General features: G+C 45.9%; 1 protein-coding gene across 1 annotated transcript in view; it reads right to left on the reverse strand.

Moving 5' to 3' along the window:
• The window catches only part of LOC115141119 (DNA-binding protein SATB1-like), a 43775-nt gene that overhangs the window by 15072 nt on the left and 6821 nt on the right, over positions 1-21882 (reverse strand). The window contains 8 exon segments of the mRNA XM_065015715.1: positions 5489-5719; positions 6107-6178; positions 8123-8335; positions 9955-10263; positions 10266-10441; positions 12693-12770; positions 14759-14870; positions 18717-18765. Of these exon segments, the coding sequence (XP_064871787.1) occupies positions 5489-5719; positions 6107-6178; positions 8123-8335; positions 9955-10263; positions 10266-10441; positions 12693-12770; positions 14759-14870; positions 18717-18765 (1240 nt within the window).

Genomic DNA, 21882 nt, shown 5'->3' on the forward strand with positions numbered 1-21882 from the left:
AATATGAACTTTGGTCAAAATCATGGGTCTCAATGAATTATATGTATGAGATGTGAGGGACGTCTTAACCCTCTGTATGAAATGAGAACTGATGTGGAAAGTCATAGCTATACCGTATGAAAAGTCTACTTTGTGGAATCATGTGTGTAGTAAGAGAGAGGAGAGAAACAGGGTCTGAAGAGAAACAAGTAGAAAGAGAGGGAGAGAGAGAGAGAGAGTTGAATTGAATTGAGAGAGAGAGAGAGAGAGAGAGAGAGAGAGAGAGAGAGAGAGAGAGAGAGAGAGAGTGAAAGAGAACTAGAGCGAGAGATAGAGAAATAGAAATAGAAAGCGGGAGCACACAAGCATTCGAATAGGTCCTAATGTCTCCCCATTTAATTCCCATCTCTCCCTCTCCCTCTCCCTCTCCTCCTTTCTCTCTCTCGCTCTCTCTCTCACACACACACACACAGACTAACACATCCCCACACTGCATCTGCCGGAGCTTGTGGCTGTAGTTAAATTGAAATATTTCCCGGCGTGTGTCAGAAGCATGCAGAATGGTAATTATGACAGATCTGATTAGGCAGGCCGAGTCGGGCGGCTCCGGGCTGCAGGTGCGACCTTGTGCATTCCTGCGTGTGTAAATAAAATTAATTACAAGCGTGGGGGCGCGCGGCGCGTGACATCAGTGCGCACGGGGGGGACTCCCACAGGGGGCACCCTAATGGAATATTTTCCCCGAGTCTAATAATACAGTTGGTATTGACTTGAGGTAATTAGGGGGATCATTAAAGCACTTTTCCCGGCGTATTTGCCTGCCTGATCAGATTAGCCAGAATGGGCCTCAGAACAAGCCCTGTGTGGTCTGTCAGAGGAGATAGAGGGAAAGGGCTGGAGCTGGAGCGAGGCTCTCCCCACACTGTTAGCCCGGCCTGGGAAGGAGAAGCAACGGGGGCGTGGAGGGTGAGAGCTACCTCAGACTTGGGACAGCGGGGGGAAAATGTCAGGGAGTGGAATGTGGGGATGGAGGTAGGTACAGTAGGTGTGGTGGAGGGGAGCAAAAGGGCAGAGTGGAGGAGAGAAAGAGGGTGTGAGTGTGTGAATGAAAGAGAGAGAGTAATAGACAGTAGAGTAGTACAGTAGAGAGGTATGTGCATGTTCAGTGAGGGGGGCAGGGCGGGGGGGGGGGGGGGGGTTAGAGGTGGCTGATGAAATGAGAGGCAGTGGGATAGATGCTGGTGGGAATTCTTCTGTCCATTAAACAATAAGGAAAATGCTAATTTTAGAGGGAGGAGGAGGAACTGCCTTTTGCGAGATAATTCATACACTAAATTAATTATTCAGACATCTGGGCCTCCGGTTCCAAAAATTGTCTCTTTAATATTATAGAGGATCTGCCACCGTTTCCCCGACAACCTAATAACCAAGCAACCGGATAAATACATTAATTAATTAATAAACAGTCATGGCCTTTCTTTCCCTTTTGGTGATGCTCTCTCATTTCTAATCTGCCTCAGCTTCGCAGGGAGACAATCCGGAGTCTGTAAACAAACAATGGAGATATTATGTTGGCCGTTACACCACAGAAACAGAAGTGAAACTTTGGGAGGTGACTTATAACTTCACTCTGGATCAGCCCCATAACCGCACCCCATTCATTTTATCCATGAAGGCAAAACACTCAAGTTATAAAACCCTCACATTTTTTATCTCTAGATTCATGGCTCATGGTGTAGGTGGTCATGCCCAGTTTCTCCCTAGGCTCTTCCTGCTTCAGAAGATCAGATATTATTCAATTCTGTCAAACAGTGAGTCTATGTTCCAAATGTCATCTCCTGTAACATCTGCCTCTTAAGACTCAGCAGAGAGGTACCCAGGAGGGGTCTATGCACTGAGTATTAAGGAGGTGGTTGGGCCATATGAGTGGGATGGATGTACAGTGTTCAAGCTGTCCCAGTCAAAAACAACAACACAGATTCCACTGACCCAGGATATGAATCATTTCAGAAATTATGGGCAGGGGGGGGCAGGTCCAGTAATTCCACCACCCTCCTCCTCCCCTCTGTCTCTCTCCCTCTCTCCACCTTTCCACTCCAGACCAGCGAGGCACTCAGTGTCCCTCCCCCACCCCCCTGGAGAGCTGCGTGCCAGGCGGGCGCAGGGTGACAGATGGCACACACCAGCCCCCCCCCCCCCCCTGGTGGCGCAGTGGCGGACCAGATCAGTGCCATTCTGTCTCATTAAAGCCTGGCTAATTAGCGTAGCCTCTTCCAGGGGAGAGAGAGAACGAGGGACAGAGAGAGAGAGAGGGAGAGAGAGACATAGGCACTTGGTGGTGGCTTTACTTTTTTGTATTCCACTGGTCACTCTGTGTGTGTGTTGGGGGGTATGAGTGCTAGCCCTGTGGCGCAGGGGCTCCCGGATCGCTTGTTGTGTGACAGCAGGGACTCTGATACAGACAATCACAGCTCCCTCTCAGGATGTGTGTCAGGCAGTTTAGACACCAAAGCCATGTTAGGGGCTCCCCACGGCTAGCCTCCCACCGCTAGCCACCCATCGCTAGCTTCCGCTCCTTTAGCAGCCAACAACATATAGCTAGCTAAACACCCTCTCTGTTAGCCTAGCCAATATGGATAGCCTCCATTTCACTAGCTAAAACAGATAGCTAGCTAGCTAGCTAGCTACCACCTCTACCAGTGCAGCTTTGTTAGCACTGACAATGGCTCTCATCAAAATCTAGCCTCCATCTTTTCGAACGCTATCACTAAAGGGGCGTCTCCTAATGCTAGTTGCGGATTCTGGCGGCATTGTCTCCTGTGGCTGGCTTCAAACCAATAGGCTACATCATCAACAAAGGCTACCTCAATACTATAGTTACCCTCTAACAACCTGCTCAAACTAGTATACACAGCTGAATCTTGGCTCTACTTTGAATTTGAGAAGAACGAAATTTGACAAAAAATGAAATATGAAGGGTTATTGGATTCTATCTTAATGTAATGTATAGCTGTACAAATAAATCAAAATGGGCTGTAGTCTCAAGATATACTGTAGGCTGCATGACTAAATTTGATGTCAACCAGCAGCAGAATGGAGATTTTCAATTGTACTTACTCACTGCACCCAAAATGTAGAGGTTAAAAAGGTGATTGAAATGCTACTGTGAATATGAGAGAGAGAGACCTACCAGTTAAAGGCTGGCAGAAAGAGAGGTCTGCTGTGGTTACAAGCCCTGAGAGGGGACGGGATGGCTGTATTCCAAACCCCATCCCCCATGCAACACACCCATGCACACAACAAACACACACACACACACTGGAGTGTAAGCCAATCTCTAAACTCCTGCTTAGAGCTCTCACACTCAGGGGACCACCACTGCGCCCACCCTCTCCCACTCCACAGCCCCCTTCTCCCCTTCTCAGATCTCCTCCCCTCTTCTCCGCTCTCCTCCTTTCCCCTCCTCTCCTCGCTCTATCTATCTTTCACAGGGGCAGGGCTAGACGAGGCAAACGCACACACAGACACACACAATAGCTGTCTGAGCCAAGCTCTCCTGTCCTTCAACCCCCAACATTCGCCAGGTCTTCCAGGGTGGTGGGCTGCATACATGCGAGCGTGCGACCACCGAGAATTCCTGCACTGTGCCGGGATGGCAGTGGGGGTACGGCACACCAATCAGACACGCATGTGCCAGCCTCCATATTGAGACTGAGCCTCCCCCGCCCCCAAACCCCCGTTCCTCCTGCCAGTCTGGACCCCAATGGATGGACCCGTCCCCCAACACCATCCACCACCGCCAGCTCCTCACTCCCTCACCCTCCAACCCCAGCACCAGCAGCCCCCACTGTGCTAAAATGCAGAGCCTGGGCCTGGGTCTCTGGTTCTGAGTCTGGGCCTGGTGCGAAGTGGAGCCGCCACTGCCCCTGGTGGTGGTGTGGGCCAGGAGGGGCACCAGCTGCCCGGGGAGCGCCCATTACGAGATGGAGCCAGAGATAAGTGCTCTCCCAGGCCCCCTTTCACAGGCATAATTAGCACACTTCTTATCTGCTGCTCAATTCACATTCACACCCTCCGCCTCCATCGCCATGAATGGAGGAGCAGGGAGACAGGGAGGAGAGAGAGAAGAGAGTGAGTGCGAGAGAGCGAGAGAGAGAGAGAGAAAGGGAGAGAGAGAAAGAGGGAGGGAGGAAACACAGTGGAAACCTGTTCACTCACAAACAATAATCTGAGAAGAGATATTTTTTCTCCCCCTCTTCTCTCTTCTCTTCCAAAAATACTTTGAACTCCTGAACAAAAACAATGGTTTGTGCATCAAACTGCAATTTGGTAAAACAAAGATATCTGCCCCTATAATCATGCCAATCAGCGAAAAAAAACACACAGATATTTCCAGATAATTTGGCCCCTGTTTAATCTATTTTCTTCTTCTTCATCAAGTAACAATTGTGGAAACATTTTCAACTGTGCTCCACCAATATATCAAACCTTTAATAATAACGGCTTGCTACGCATTTCTTTAATTAGTTTTAATAAGAGTTAAACTGATGGTAATTTTGCTCACACAAACCAGTATTCAACGAGTGGGTTGTTCCCTGGGCGAGATAACAGGCTCCGCTTTAGCTGAGAGTCATTCAGAGCACAGCTAATATAAACAGGTTTGTTTTGTGTTGAAACACTGTCTGCTGTTCGCTAAACCCACAATAAAGGAGACATGTCATTATGGCGATAAATCACCAGTCGGAGAAGAGAGGAGAGTTGCACAATGTGGCGCTTCAGTTTTTGGACCCCTTAACTGGTGAATGTCTCCAGATCTGGTTTTATATCGTGTTTTATTCTTTTGTTTTCTAATGTTTCATCAACCACACTGGAAAGGAGACAAAATGTCTCCACGACAAGTTCAGGCACGAAATTAAAATATTAGCTCTGTAAATATTGATGTGTGCATTATATTTGAAGCTGGAACATCCACAGAACTGTAACTAATAGTTTAATAACATACGTTCCCAATATTATAGCCAGACACATTCTTTTGTTCAACATTTTCTTTCAATCTTTAGTGCCAATCTCTCCCAAAATGAGACCAGTTTCTTTGTTAACCCTCTTCAACTGCGTGGCAAAGTGGAAAATAATACTTATTGCATGTGGTGTTGTTCTGCAGGTCTGTGTGTCTGTATCAAATTGTGCTCTTAGTGGTCTGTGGCCTAGAACTGTATGTTGTGTGTACAAAAATGGCATCCAGAGTCTAAGTCAACGTATGGGTCTGTACCAGACTCTTGGAGGCGGCCACCTTGGCATCCAGAGTCTAAGTCAACGTATGGGTCTGTACCTGACTCTTGGAGGCGGCCACCTTGGCAAACAGAGTCTAAGTCAACGTATGGGTCTGTACCTGACTCTTGGAGGTGGCCACCTTGGCAAACAGAGTCTAAGTCAACGTATGGGTCTGTACCTGACTCTTGGAGGCGGCCACCTTGGCAAACAGAGTCTAAGTCAACGTATGGGTCTGTACCTGACTCTTGGAGGCGGCCACTTTGGCAAACAGAGCCTGGGAAACCTTGGCCCTCTTCATCTCCTGCTGGATCTCGTCATAGATGGAGGAGTTGATGTTGAGGATGCAGCTCTCCGTTTTGCCGTTCCACTCGCTGGGGAGCGGAGAGGCCTTCACCTGGGCAGGGTAAGGGGTGTCAGCAAAAGGGTTGGAAAACAAGGTGATGCTGCCGTGTTTTCTGGATTCGGGGATCTGTCCAGAAAGGTAAACGAAGGAAAGAGAACATGGTTTAAAACATGGGAGACCATTTCACTTTAAATGGTTTCATACAACTCATCATTTGTCTAATTAACTTCCCTTAACAAATATAATATAACATATTGGTAACGCTTGATAATAACTTTGAAGCATTAACAAACAATTGATGAATAAATACATTTTTTGTATTTGAATTACTCATAAATAAGTATTTCTACTAAACTTCTAAATTCTAAAACTGTTATGAGCAAATCATGCTACAATATACATAAAATGCCACAACATACATTATTACGATAACCATGAATCGCAATGTTATTGATACAGTACAGTAACGGTGAAAGTGTTACAAAGAGATGGTTCATTGCTGTGTTTTCTTACAGGAGAGATGCCCACAGGGATTCTGGGGTTCCAGTCCTCAGGTCTGACGTTGTTACAGTCTTCTCTCCTGGGCTGCTGGGGCAACAGAGACATGTTTGTTTAGTCCCACCCTTAGAAAGGGGATTTAACAACACATGAACACACATTAGCGCAAACACACACGCACGCATGCACGCACACGCACACAACAAACAATTGTTAGGCTGTATCAACACAAAGGTGGTATAGTTCATGTGCAATGACAACTTTAGTACACTGCAGTCTCATTGATGAAGATAAACTGATCAGAAATCAGATTGCAGAGAGATACATGGAATTGAATCAACATCATTCAGGAGGAAACCCTTTTATATATATATATATATATTATTATTTTTTTTACGTGTAGGCAATAATTAAATTACTCAAGTATTAATCTTGTCAGTTACAAACTTGCCCAAAACAATCTGTAAAAATCGCAAATAAATGTTTAATGTATATGTCTAGACATCTAACAGGGGAGCCATTTTGGTGGTTATGAAAAGATAATGGACCCCAAATTTGTGGTAAACTGGAATGTTTTAAGATTCCTGGGCATCTTTTTAACCATTTATGACTCAGTAGGCGAGGGGTGTCAGTGTGTGTACTGACTACCAACAATTTCCTCAGTAGCTCTAATTGTTAAGCCTGGGACATGCAGAGACTGGTGAGGGCACTGGAGCCACCCATGGGCACACATGAGAAACATACCTCCGCATCATTTTTTAGGAGGCCTATAAAAGCCTCCCTGTCTGCTCAATTGCTACCCTGACTGATTTATGTGGCTAAATCTCCCAACGCATTACTTTATACTTTATAGGAGCTGTCAGTGGGAGTCTGGCATATGTCCAGGACAGAGCATACTATGATACAGTAGGACTCAGTCATAGGTGAAGGGAAGAATAGAAGAATGCATATTAGGGCTAATGATCATATGCTACTATGACGTTTCATGTTCAGCAAGAAGTAAATAACTGTATAGTAAATGGTGGGAATTTAGATGTGACCTATCGAGAATAAGCCAGTTATAATGAAGCGAAAAGGTATGTGTGTCCTGTACTGCCCCGTAAAATTATGCATTTAGTATACAAGCCCACCTCTACAACTACAAAAACTGAAATCCCAGCCCTGGAATTTGACTAACCCAATTATTCAATCAAGAAAGGTGTGTGCACCTCCTGATCCACACGTTTGAAATGGACGATACTGAAGTAAACAGAATTAGGGCCTGAACAGAGGTATGTCTGATAGCAGAAACATGGTCGAGTCTGGTCAATGTGTCATTGTACGAGGGACAGCTCTCTCTCGCTCATTCTCTCGCTTTCTCTCTCTATCACTCTGTCTCCCTCTCTGTGTCTGTCTCTCTCTCTTCCTCTCTCTATTGGATTTCTCTCCCTTTTTCCATGTCCAGCTTTCACAGCCAACTGACTGTTGAGGAAGACCTGTGAACTGTAAAGTGGCCTTTTCCTAGTTTAAAACCACTGGTTCAGAGTCTGATTCTTCCCTTTCCTTCCAGTTTTGTAAGGACGGCCACTGCGATCTGGCCATGTAGTCAAAGGGGCCTCCCTGTTTGGCCAATGGGTGGCACAGGGACATTTCTCTCCCAAATAAAAGGCAGTCTTCAGTCCGAGGCTGAACAGAGGAGGTCTTTGTCTGGCTCTCTCCGCCCCAGACACACTCGACCGCACTCAAAATGTGCTTAAGTGGAAAAGTTGCCACATACCTGTCCAATAAAGGACTTTGATTGTGGGAGAGACAGTGGAGAGCTGGTGGTCAGGCAGTTGAATGAGGAACTGACTGACTGACAGACTGGGGGAGATTTGCTCCTTCACAGAACTTGTCGTCATTGAGTTGCTTCCTATTTTAAGAGTGGGGTGGGTAGTGGCACTTGCTGTACAATTTAAGGTCAAAATAAATATGTTTGTGTGAGTGTGTGTATGTGTGTGTGTGTGTGCACTCTGCTCTGTCTGTGTGCATGCTTGCCTGTTCGTTCCATACCTGCACTGGCCGGGTGGGCGGGGTGCTGATGAGTGGCGCAGGCCCCATGGCCGAGGCAGCCGTCAGGCTCCTTTCCCTCTCGTCCTGGTAGATACGGTCTCGCTCGGCCTCGGGCAGCTGCAGGAAGTTCTGCATGGCCCGCAGGTTGACCAGCAGAGACTGGCTGGCCGTCTTAGGATCCTCCTCTTTACGCAAGATCTCAGACAGCAGGCCCTGGGAGGAAGAGTGGGAGAGGGAGGGAGAGAGAGAGAGAGAGAGAGAGAGAGAGAGAGAGAGAGAGAGAGAGAGGGAGAGAGAGAGAGAGAGAGAGAGAGAGAGAGAGGGAGATGCCCTATTTGTAAGCCCTGAGAAGACTCATACATTGACTTCATGTCCGTTGTGAACATTCTATTTCTACTAGTAAACTCTCCCAGACCCAGAGGATGATGTAACTACTACAGCACATCGACTCAGTGAGTAGCAGCGTAGCAATCAGTGTATCCACTGTTCCTTTTCAATAGCTATGAATCCTGTCATTACGGGAATCACTGTATTATCAGGACTGTGTGATCGAGGCTTTTCATCCGCCGTTGCACACACACTGAGTGATCCATTTTCAGCTTCTCTTCTTCAATAGGTGTGTGATTTGGAAATAAACAAAATGATTATGTAATAAACATCTTGAGGTCAGTTCTGTTGATAGTTAGACCAACTACCGGAGCTGGAACTAGTGGCTCCGCTGTTTAACTAATGGTACGGTGGTTTAAGAAAACACACTGTGCTTGTGACTTAATGAAACACTGGCGGACATTGAAATAGATTCACTTGATAACGGAGCCAAGTATGTATAACTAGATACAGGTATCAACTCTGAACGGGGAGACAAGCTTTCATACTGACATTGAGTGCATGTCACAGGTATTCTGAAGATTGTGCGAGAATATGTGTGTGTGTGCGCATGTGTGTGTGTCTTATGTGTTTGCGTATACGCGTGTCTGTGTGTGTGCAATTGTGTTTGTGTACGCTTGCATGTTTATTACACCCGGCCATCTCCCCAGTCTATCGGCCGCTTCGACAACAAAGGGACGGCGAGCCCCGGTGTGTCCAACCCGCCCCGCCCCGCGTAGACACCACACGCAGCCTTATTAACACCCTCGGCAGAAACAGGAAGAGAAAAACACTAACACACAATAAATAATACAAGAGGAGGCTCTCAAAAGGCACATTACTATTTCTTCATACCGGAGAGTTAAAGGCTGAAAGGAGAATGGCTTGTCAATTTGCACAAAAACACCACTGTCTGCTTGCTATCCACTTAACTGTATTTGTGGAGAGAGCGTCGGTACGCACTGATTCCAATAGATTCTTATCAAGAAGTTTCACACACAACTTCAAAGTGGCGGAGGAGTAATGAGGTTTGCTGCCACCTCCCCCCAAAATATGCAGAACATCTTAAGACATTATCTCTGTCAGAGCCCTGCTGCGCTGCCTGCCTGTGAAGTGAAATCACATGTCTTAGCAGAGGGAGCGCAAGCCGTGACCGCGCCTGGTGCTCTGACGTTGCGGCTTGCCAGGTGTACTATAGCTTTTAAATTGTTGTTGTTGTGGTGCTAGGTTGTTGTAAGATGAACTGTTTGCCGACAAGAATGCAGAGTTTGACTTTGCGGCACAACAACTCAAAACAATTCTGTCCTTGTGACAGATGTGTCAGAGCTCTTTGTCGGAGTGCTTTCATTTCCAGTCCTATTAGCACATAATTCTATCTTGAGATGTTGCGATCTTTCCCCAAATCTCCTATTGGCATCAATGGGTGATTTATGCAAAAGTCTGAGTTAAATTCTGACCCTCCTCACCTGGGTCCTGTTGAAAGCCACGCGGGCGAACACGGCTTGGGAGATGCCGGCCCTCTTCAGCTCGTCCCTCACCCACTGGTATATCTCCATGGACACCTCGGTGTTGCTGGCTACCTGGGGCTCCAGTGGCTTGGTCAGGGAGTTTCGGTTGACCGGTGGGTGGTTGAGGTACTGCTGCGACAGCGACTGCTGTGCCAGGAGCCGGTTGACGGCATACTGCTGGTTGAGAATCTGGGCCATGACTAGCTGCTGGTTCACCAGCTGGGGGCTAATGGGGGTGGACACCAGGCCAGGGTGATGCAGGCCAGGGGGAGCTGAGCCGGGCGGCCGGGCGTCTGGCCCCCACTGTGGGACGGAGGGGGCAGGGGGAGAACCGGGGAGGAGGGGGGCTGCTCGGCCGTGCTGCCCGGGATGGGCTGCTGGGAGAAGGTCAGATGGTTGTGGTTGGGGCCCGGAGGGGAGTGGTCGGACAGGCCGTCCATGTCTGCTAGAGGAGGGGAAAGAGAGGAGAGAGGGGGTCAATTTAAACACTTTGAATACTGGCTGAAGAGTACAGCAGAAAATGCCCAGACAGAATGTACCAATGCACACTGTCCAACCCACTCAGATGAGTAAAACAGACTTTGAAATTGAAAACAGTGCATCAGGCCAAATCTCTGAGCAACAAAACTTTACAGCCTCTGAACAAACCTGTGTCCCTGTGAAAAGAAATAGCTGTCCAGACACTTGCCTGTCTTAAAAGTCTCACCCTAAATTCAGGCCCCAGACAAAGGGCCTCAGTGGGCGACCTGCAGACAGCCCCCAGAGCCTTGGCAGCTCCCGGAATTAGTTTATAAAGTTAGTTTATATGGCCCAATCATGTGAGCAATAAAAACAAGTGTGTGTGTATGTATGTTTGTGTGTGTGTGTCTGCGCATACTGTGAGACAGATAATCCCTGAATCGCTCTTTATGTCCCTAATTCTAAAACAAGATACGGAAGCTAGCCAATATGATATTTTTGGGGACGGCCTAAATATAACCCCAGGGAGGGGATAAAGAGAGAGAGAAGAGAGAGAGAGAGAGAGAGGAAGAGGATCTCTACCTTGTAAGGAGCATCCTAGACATGACCTCTTCCTCGGGCCTAAGGAAAAATGAATGTACTATTTATGGTGTCTCTCATTTTGGGAATATTTAAGTCCATAATGGCAGCTTGTGAGTATTTTGAGCTCTGTCTAAATTACACGTCTGTGGATGAAAATAATAATTTACAAAATCTAAGAGGATATCAAAGTGACTATGAGTGAATGTGAGGTTTCGTCAGACTGGATATGCTTGAATCTGCTGAGGTTTTCTATCTAAAGAATTCATATAGATTTAAACATTTACATGCACTGAACTCAGAATAGTGTCTCTTAAATAATCCATACCATTTACACCTAGATGTGTGCAACTGCCAACATGGGGCCAAAAAATCATATTGAATCATATAAATCATATTTCTGAGAAGCACAAATTGGTGTTAGGAAGAGAAAATCTTCCACAAACTCCATATTTCAGCGAGAGATAAAAGATTGAGTGCCTGGAAGGGTTCCAAAAATCCACACAATAATCCCAAGTATAGCAGCATGTTTTGTTAACTGTCAGGAAACACAACAACCAGCCAAAACTGTTCTTTTCAGTATTTGTCAAAACAAATTATTAAGAAAAAAAGGGGGGTAATAATTACATCTCTCCCATAATCCTCGGCATTCCCTGGCTGTGATGTTTCGCTCTTGTCTCTACTCTGTGCTCACACACATTGCTGGGGGGCATGCTCACAAATACACACACACGCACACATGCACACACATACTGAACGCACAAACACACACACACACACACACACACACACACACACACACACACACACACACACACACACACACAAACAGCATTTCCATGAAAATAAAAAATAAATAGGGGTGTCAGAAAAGCACGGCAGGCCCTGGAGAGAAGGCAGCCACAGATGCGGGAGTCCTTGTGTGGAATCCAGCCACAAAAGAGTCCCGGATTAAACACACAATGGGAATGGGATGTGGGTTGAGAGAGGGATGGAGAGAGGGGGAGAGAGAGACAGAGAGCAAGGGAGAGAGAGGGGGAGAGAGAGAGAGAGAGAGAGAGAGAGAGAGAGAGAGAGAGAGAGAGAGAGAGAGAGTGAGAGCGAGAGAGAGAGAGAGAGTGAGAGAGAGAGAGAGAGAGAGAGAGAGAGAGAGAGAGAGAGAGTAAGGGGGGTCCAAACCCCATGGAACTCTTTCTCCTGCTGGATAGGGGGACTGCCCTGAACTGCTATCACACTTCAACAGAGTAGAGACCACTTTGCCGGGTCCCATAGAGGCAGCTCTGACAGCAGAGACTGTCGACCAGGACTCTTCAATGTGTTTAACCAGACGCATTTTCAATTACAGACAGTGTCTCGATGTAAGGCAAGATAACTACACTGCCCATGTGGTAGACTAAGTGTATGTTTATGAAACTACAGTGGCACTGAAGCACAAAGGAAAGACTAACATGCTCCCTTTCAACAGTGCCCTCTACGCCATTGCTGCCACTCAATGGGCACGCATAGTAGGCATCCTTTCATGAATATTAAGGTTGAGAGTGTCGCCGCGGGCGACAAACAGCCACCTGAGGGGTGCCAGCTTTCGCAGGGACTGGGTAGGGACAGTAGTGCAGTGTGTGTGTCCACAGACGGTGTGTGTGTGTGGCCACGCGACGTACCTAGTGTGTTGCCACGCGGGCTGTCGTGGAGGACACACGTCCCCAGGTAGCCCTCCAGCTGCGAGGGTTGGCGCATGCCTGCACAGACGTGTGGGCAAGACCGCAAACACACACACACACACACACACAGAGAGAGAGAGGGGACAAGACATACAGTGCACAGGTGAAGAGAGAGAAAGAGAGGTTTAACACCCCATACAATCTACATGATACATGACCAGGGGAAGAAAGGGTTCATGTGGACATAAGGGATGCCACAGCGTTGATACCCACTACGCTTCACCTCATATCCCATGTACACATAAATATGACATTCTAAATACACACAGGACTTGATGTGTAGTTTCAACATCGCTGTTACTTGAGATCCTACATTCTTTATGTACTCTTCCATAAACCATAAAGACTGTTAGGTCAAATGTGTCTGTGTACACAAGAGGATGGGTAAGGGGCCAGTGGTGTTATGTGTCCATGTTGTGGTGTTATGTGTCCAGACAAATGGAGTACGATATGATCAGAACAGTGTGCACTTGCAAAACCATAAAAACATTCTGGTCTTATATCTTGACCAGTGAAGATTCCTCAGAGGAGGATCACCCTACTCAGTGAATTTCATAAAAATGTCAATAGTGAAACATTTAAAAAGTTATCCTTTTTAGATAAAACTCTACTTAATATAGTCACATCACCAAATAACTGATCAAAATACACTGTTTCGTAATGAAGGTTTACAGTAGCCTCAACAGCACTCTCTGGGGAAGCACCATGGTGTAGCCAGAGGACAGCTAGATTCCGTCCTCCTCTGGGTACATTGACTTAAATACAGAACTTAGGAGGCTCATGGTTCTCATCCCCTTCCATAGACTTACACAGTAATTATTACGAGTTCCGGAGGATGTACATATCAGAGCTCTTGCAGCATTAACTGACATGTTGTCCACCTAATCAAAAGATCAGAGATTGAATCTAGTACTGAAAGAATAAGCTACAGCTCGCTAGCTGTGAAGTGCATAAAATGTGGTGAGTAGTTTACTATAAACGAGAGAAAGAAAATATTTGAACAAATTTGAAGAAATTAATTTCTTCTACCTGAATTTGTCCAATAGAAACTCTCATTTGGAACTGTTTGAACTAATGATTACACCCTAGATCAACTAGATACAAGCATGAGTGTGCAAGAAGGTATTGAATGTGTCACTGTCTTTCATCTTGATTACTCCCATTTGTCTCTCGACCAGTTCCCCCAAGTTATAAACGTTTATTCTTAGGCTAGGTTGTAGCAAACTCATGATGGGTACAGGGAAAATGAAAGTATCACGTTGATGTTACATTGAGCTGGGTTAATGGAATATGAATGACAGTCATACAATATGCTGTAATAGAAATAATGCCATGCTCATAAAAAATAAATCGTCCTCCTTAATCTTAAACAGCACCGACCGCCACTAATCTTGAATGTAATCAACATGAGCACTAGCTTGTATAGGAAGCTGGATTTCTACACAGTAGGTTGAAACCAATACTCTAAATGACTGTATATTAAACTCTATTAATATGACTGGTATAGTATTTCATGACCAAAACACATAAAATAGACAGTATCTGAATTATGTGACCTAATTTCCAAACAGGGACAAGGAGGACTAACTGAGTTATCTAAAATACAAAGCCAGCCTTGTTCTACTTTGACAAGGAAAAACAGATTGATTTCAAACCAGATGATGGCCAGGAAAATCATCCTTACTGCATGTCATTTGTAGGTAACTGAAACAGTATTCATAAACAAAGGTCGCGGACCTCAATTTAGTCTGTGATTTGACAGCCATTACCGAATACTAAACTACATCTGATAAGCAATAATAGATTACTCTGAATGGATTCAGGGAAACGGTGAAAACATTGTGCACCTGAGCAGTGTACAGGGAAATATCTGAGAAGAGCCATCATTAGATGATGTGATTAAAATGTGTTTAATGTACTGGGAAGAGGGGGGGACATGGGGCAGACGTATTGGAATGGTGATTGGGGGGTCTGATAAGACAGTGTTAGTGTGACATTTTGCTTACCCATCATATCTTTTGTCTTCTTGAAATGTTTATACCAGCGCCCAAATTCCTGACACTTCGCCGCCGACACATTTGCATAGTAAGTGCTGTTCACAATGGAGGAGATCATACTCTGAAAGAGAGAGATTGGTAAAGAGAGAGAAAACCTTCAGGATCCGCAATGTGCGGCACGAGGACATATATTAACGCTGGTGTGACATGCACTGATACTGTGTTTTCTTGTCAAAATGAATAAAACATTTCGGTGCACAAACAACAATATTCTAGCAAAGACCATTTTTTAGCAGTCATGCACAAATCTTGGTCTTGTCTTTCCAAATGTAAAACAAATCAAAATGAAATATAAGAGGTGTGTCCCTTTATAGCAAATGCCACGGAGTTTGAGAGAACCTTTCTGGGAGGAAGGCAAATAGTGAGCTTCACTAAATTAGCAGCCTTGTTGATATGCAGGGTGAAGTACTACAGTAAAGAGCAGTTTGCTTTCAAAAAGTAAAATAACAAACAGACTATTAAAAGTTAGCATCTGGAAATCAGGCAATGTAAACAGATGACTCTTTTCTTTTTTCTCTGGCTCTCCACAATATGTTAAAAAACATCTTCAAGAGACATAAGGCTTTTATATCTGTGCCCTCTCGCCTTCTCCACAATTGACTCTACTCTTCCTTATTTATTTCTCGAACGCATTCCTCGCAAACAAGGCGCAGTCTTCTTTTCATTAAATGTTTTAACACCTTCCTGGCCTGCGGGTGAATAGCAGGAGAAATTGTTTTGATTGTTATAAATATTCAAAAGATGAAACCATCTGTTTTCAAATTACAGGTATGCCATCTTTATCATATCTTTAATATGAGCACTTGGGGACGGGAGGGAAACCTTCTGGCACAACAGCACTTCAGTGAACAACACACGGTGCTGGCAGCCGAGCCGCAACCACATCTCCCACTCCTCCTCACCGGAGATGGAAGACGAGGGAGGATTGAGTCTGCTGCTGTGGATCACTATGGACCTGATGCTGAACTCCTGACCTCAACACTACTACACAACTGGCATACATTACAATCCCGGTGAATTGCGGAATGATCATTGAGGATGAGTTATTGAGGATCTGACAATTGGTATCTTCAGTAGTGTTAACAGAAAAATGGCACATACAGAACAGTATATCAGCCGAACCAAGTCCATATGAATGCACTATTTTGGTGAGTACAGTGTAGTCAGTACTGTGGCATAATGGGAGCTATTCCTTGGGCGTAGCATGCTATATTTACAGTATCTGGGCGAGGCGGAGCCAGCTATAGCAGGGCCCACCCAAGACACACTTCCTGTGTTCATCTTTGACACAGATGTTCTAATAAACAGTCCTCATTAATCAGGCATCTCCCTCCATACTTCACACCTCTCACTGGGGCACAAACACACACACACACACGCACACGCACACACACACACACACACACACAAGCACAGACACGGTACACACACTTGCCAAGCCATGCAAATAACCACCGCCACCTCGTGCCCACGAAGCCTCTGCCAGCCAGCAGCCATCAACAGGTAGTGGTGGGTACTGTGTGGCACCAGGATGCTGCCGTCTGCCTGCCCTGGGCCCTTTAAGTGATAGCCATCTACAGCACAGGAGCTTATCAGTGTCCCCAGGAAGTCACACAGAGCCGTTATCTGCCCCAACTATCTACTCCACTTTCCGTCATGGGAGAGAGACGCATGAAAAAGACACGTTGGTAAAACCTGCCATGGCCTGCAAGCATATTGCACACACACACACACATAAACTAACTAAGACACCGTACACTCACCCTTTTCTTGTTTCCTAGCTCTGATTGTGGCTAATATCTTGCTTCTCCCCCCCAAACATCTAAAACTAATTACAGTCAATTCCACACCAATTGGGTTAAGCGTCCCCACCCCTTCCCACACACACGCACACATGTCCGCACACACAAACGCACACATACACGCCAATAGACCCTACCCGCTACCTCAGCCACTGGCAGCCTCAGAGCAGAGCCCAGGCTCACAAAGATGGCATTTGATGGTTATTTGCTGCTATGCAACAGGACAGCTGCTCTGTCAGGGAAGGGGGCAGAGAGGCGAGGGGGGCCTCTTTTGTTGCCGTAGTTTCAGAGGAGCCTGGGGGTTAAGTTCGCTCCCAGTCACTGAGCCGGCACTCTCAGAGAGGGTGGTGATGAGGAGAAGGGGGTGGACGGGAGTCAAACTTTTTAGTGAGACCCCATCTACTTTTCCTCTACTGGGGGCATTACACTCAAACTCCATCTGAGTGCAGTCAAATGATATTCCACTGGGAACAATAACAATAGTCACAGTGGTGAATAAAGTCTCTTTTCTCTCAGGCCCCCCGCCCCTCTCTTGGAGTCGGAGTCTCTTCAGGGCATTTGTAGGCCAAACACACAAAGCATGACTCCCCACCACAAAAGAATGAACTAAATGTTTGACAAGACCCAGAACAAAGGCGCCGTTTTTTCAAGATTCCCCCCCCCCCCTTTCTTTCTCTCTTTGAGCCCTGTTCTGAAGTAGTGTTCATTCTCTCCCCCAAATTCTCTGTTTATTAACCTTTCTCTCCCCAGGATTACCCTCCTGAATATCAAGGAGACACTAATCCTATAAAAGCTGCCAATCATCCAAGCCTCCGAACACGCCCTTTCCTCTCCCCGGGCGCTGTTGGATTCCCAGAAGCTTTAGGAGCGCCTCGGCCTCTGTGGCTTCTCACCTGCCGCCCATCACGTCCCCCTCAGGCACTATCATCAGAGACTCTAATACAGATAGGAAACAGGAGTAGCCACGCAGGTCTAATACTGGGCTCAATGGCCCAAATGAGACTTATAGAGAGACCTATGAAAAGCAACAACACACCTCTCTGTGGGTATAGCAATGCAGAACCCACAGTGTAACATATGTCAGATATTTTCATGTTGGGCCATCTGTGAACCCCTACAATGCAAGTAAAAGGATAGCTGCTTAGAGTATATCATATGTGATATTTGGGATTAACAATGCACATCTCAACTATCATTTCATATTTCCGGTAGCCTGTAAAACAGACCCTCTTACCAACACAGAGCGTCTTACAATGAGTAAATAACAATGGCTGAACAACAGAGTAAAATCAGAGAGTTGTTCACATACGGACCGTAAACAGGGTGATTACCGGGCAGAGAGGGAGGGAGCCGCGGCACGGCTCAGCCTGAACACCACCGGGGGACTCTTTACATCATCGCCACGCTCTGCCCGGCTAAACACAAACAAACACACCACGGGCCTCTGGGTGACCATACGGCAGCCTCGGTGAGGGTAGAGTCCACTCCATACCGCACACCATAACATACACACTCCATACCGTAAGCGCTCACACACACACTCTATATCGTAAGAGCACACAAACACACACACACACCCAGACGGCTCCTGTGATAGATATACTGCAGTTTCTTTCCTGCAGAACAGCTTCTGTTATGAGCTATGATATACGACGAAAGCTGCAATTCTATAGAGTCAAGCTACTTGAATACAGAGTGAGTGTATTACATAATGGTCAGAGAAAAAAACTCCAAAAAACATACATATTTCTAGCCTGACATATAAAGAGGAGAATCAAGATTATTCTGGGTTGGTCCATTGTTTACCCAACAATAACCCTGCATTCAATCAACAGTACTGCTTCTGCAAATGAGGGAGGAAGAGAAGAAGAGGGGGGGGGGCATCTATATGGACGACAATGGGTATTGATTTGGATTGTCTATGGAATTCTCCATCGTGTTCCACTCTATCAAACTCTGGGCATTTGAAAAAGGGACACTGGCAGTCTTTGGCAAATGGAATAGTGGGGGTTTGTGGACGGCTCCAGCACCTGTGATAAGGGACATTCTTTTGCCAGAGAGCTCTGGTTCATGTCTTTGAGTAACTCCTTGAGGGCATTTCTTACTGTAGAGTGGGTCCACTGCTCTGGCGGCAGGTCCTCCAGTTTAGGACAACTGTGAGACGAGATAGGAGGTAGGAAGAAGAGATAGAGGGGGAGAGAGAAAGAGAAAGGGATGAGGGTGGGAGGAGAAGACGGAGAACAGGGAGATTGAGACAGGGGAGGGGGAAATAGAGAGAAGGAGAGAAAAGAGAACAGGAGAGAACAGGGGGAGAGAGAGAGAGAGAGAGAGATGAGCACAGGGCCTTGCTTTCCTGCTGCAAGCGCCCCTCCAAGACAGACAGATTTCATTTGGCGCATCAAGCAGATGCATCTGGAGATTGCTCTCTCTCTCTCCCTCCCTCCCTCCCTTTTCCCTCGCTCTCTCTCCTTCCCTTTCTCTCTCCTGATTGTTCTGATTAGTTAATTACTTTATACAACACATCTGCTGTATTGATGCATGAATTATACATCAGCTGCATGTGGCGACTATTATTTCATGTTACTTCTACCTTCCTGGCTCGATGTGCTCGGCGAAACAATTTAAGGTGTTACGGGCTAGATTGATGTTAGATTTCTGCAGCGGGGGGAAAGGAAATAACAACATGCCGCACGTAAAAACACACATTTTTGATAAAAAGACAAATAATGTATGGGCCTATGCGATATATGGATGAATGTACTCTATTTACAGACAAGTGGACCCCCTTTCAAACCAGATCGTTTTAATGAGGGGGAATTCGAAAGTGAACAAGCAGGTCTCCAGTGAGAGAGCCCCGTTCGCTTCAGATAAGGATCTCTTCATTTGATCAAGCACGCGCAACGCAGACGTCACGTGTGTGGGACATATGGCCGTGTTCGCATTGCATGCATTCCTGAATTATGGCAACGACAAAAGAAACACGTGAACCGTACACTCCACAGTTGGTATGGGTGTCTATTGAGTTTATGTGTGTGTGGTGGGGGAGACGGGTTGCTATTGTCTTCGAGGTTATCAAAATGTTGTAGGTACTTTGATATATTTGATGCATATATAATAAACAGAAGGTAGATAGGTAGAAGTTTGAGGATTCAAAGATAGAGGGCGAACACACACACACAACACACACACGGCTCTGGTTGAGGCTTTGCCAGAACACCTTAAACGGCTGTAGCAGCTAGAGAGCCTCTGGGGAAAGCAAAGGAACAGAGGGGAGGAAAAGAGAGGGGGGCGAGTGGAGATAGACAGACAGCTATCCATGCAGGCACACAAGCTTGCTGGAAATAAACACAACCGTCTGTGTCCTGGCTGGTGTGTGTGCAGAGGAGGGGAGGAAAGAGAGGGAGGGGAGAACAACCTGTGTGTGTATGTGTGTGTATGTGAGTGTGTGTGCGTGTGTGTGAGTGAACAACCCCCCAGAGGGTTGCATTAGCAGTGAACTAGTGAGGGTAGGGCTGAGTGTGTGCAGCTGGCACAGGCCTCTAAACCAGCAGTACCAATCTCAGTGTGTGTGTGTGTGTGTGTGTAGTCTGTGGCTGCTGTGTGGTCTGTAAACAGTATGTGTGGGCTGTGTGGCAAGACTGGTCATTAGAAATAGGCGGCGATTTTGGATGTTTGAAAACGTCCTGAGAATGTCGATATATGCCTTCCTCGGCTCTCACACCAGCAGAAATATCAACTTTTGCCCAGCAGTGGGCGAGAACTGATGATGATCGGAGTGAGACCACTGTGCTACTGCAGTTCACAATGCACTAGCAAGCTTTGAGAACACTGTGAATACTGATGATACCTGATGGTAATATTGCATGTTTTTTTATTATTTAGTTGTAGCCTTTTCCTGCTGTCAAATGAACTAGTGGCCTTATAAGTGGATTGTTATAAATATTTTTCATAATTTCATCATAAATAAACATACCTTTTCTTTTTATGCCAAAAATATGTGTTTCTATGTCAAACGGTTTTGGTATATTTCCGTCTTCTGTGATGTATACAAAGTGTAATATTGGGATGCAAACTTAAAGTAGATTTGTTTAAGACTACCAAGAAACACTCTCTATGACCCTGATTTAGCCCACTGGGGTGAAAGGTTAAGCCTTCCCCAAACCATAGCCCTAACCTTAACTATTAATGCCCAAACTGTTAACCTTTGAGTTGTTTCTGTTTTAATCCTGTAACCATGTGGAATTAACCCTGTGACCACACGTAATAAAAGCGTAAAAAATAGACATTCATCCATAATATGTTGAATTTCGAAGGGAAACTATGAGATCTTGTTGGTGTGGCTACTGACTGTGGTCAACGTATTACATTTTTATATTTATTTCATCTTTATTTAACCAGGTAGGCTAGTTGAGAACAAGTTCTCCTTTACAACTGCGACCTGGCCAAGATAAAGCAAAGCAGTGCGACACAAACAACAACACAGAGTTACACATGGAATAAACAGACAAACAGTCAATAATACAATAGAAAAAGTCTATATACAGTGTGTGCAAATGAGGTTGGATGAGGGAGGTAAGGCAATAAATAGGCCATAGTGGCAAAATAATTACAATATAGCAAATAAACACTGGAGTAATAGATGTGCAGAAGATGAGTGTGCAAGTAGAGATACCGGGGTGCAAAGGAGCAAAATAAATCAAATAAATAACAGTATGGGGATGAAGGAGTTGGATGGGCTATTTACAGATGGGCTATGTACAGGTGCAGGGATCTGTGAGCTGCTCTGACAGCTGGTACTTAAAGCTAGTGAGGGAGATATGAGTCTCCAGCTTCAGGGATTTTTGCAGTTCGTTCCAATCATTGGCAGCAGAGAACTGAATGGAAAGGCAGCCGAAGAAGGAATTGGCTTTGGGGGTGACCAGTCAAATATACCTGCTGGAGCGCGTGCTACGGGTGGGTGCTGCTATGGTGACCAGTGAGCTGAGATAAGGCGGGCTTTACCTATCAAAGACTTATAGATGACCTGGAGCCAGTGGGTTTGGCGACGAATATTAAGCGAGGGCCAGCCAACGAGAGCACACAGGTCGCAGTGGTGGGTAGTATATGGGTCTTTGGTGACATAACGGATGGCACTGTGATAGATTGCATCCAATTTTCTGAGTAGAGTGTTAGAGGCTATTTTGTAAATGACATCGCCAAAGTCAAGGATCGGTAGGATGGTCAGTTTTACAAGGGTATGTTTGGCAGCATGAGTGAAGGAAGCTTTGTTGC

This window comes from Oncorhynchus nerka, unplaced genomic scaffold (genome assembly GCF_034236695.1).
Source record: "Oncorhynchus nerka isolate Pitt River unplaced genomic scaffold, Oner_Uvic_2.0 unplaced_scaffold_1328, whole genome shotgun sequence".
Classification (NCBI taxonomy): Eukaryota; Metazoa; Chordata; class Actinopteri; order Salmoniformes; family Salmonidae; genus Oncorhynchus; species Oncorhynchus nerka.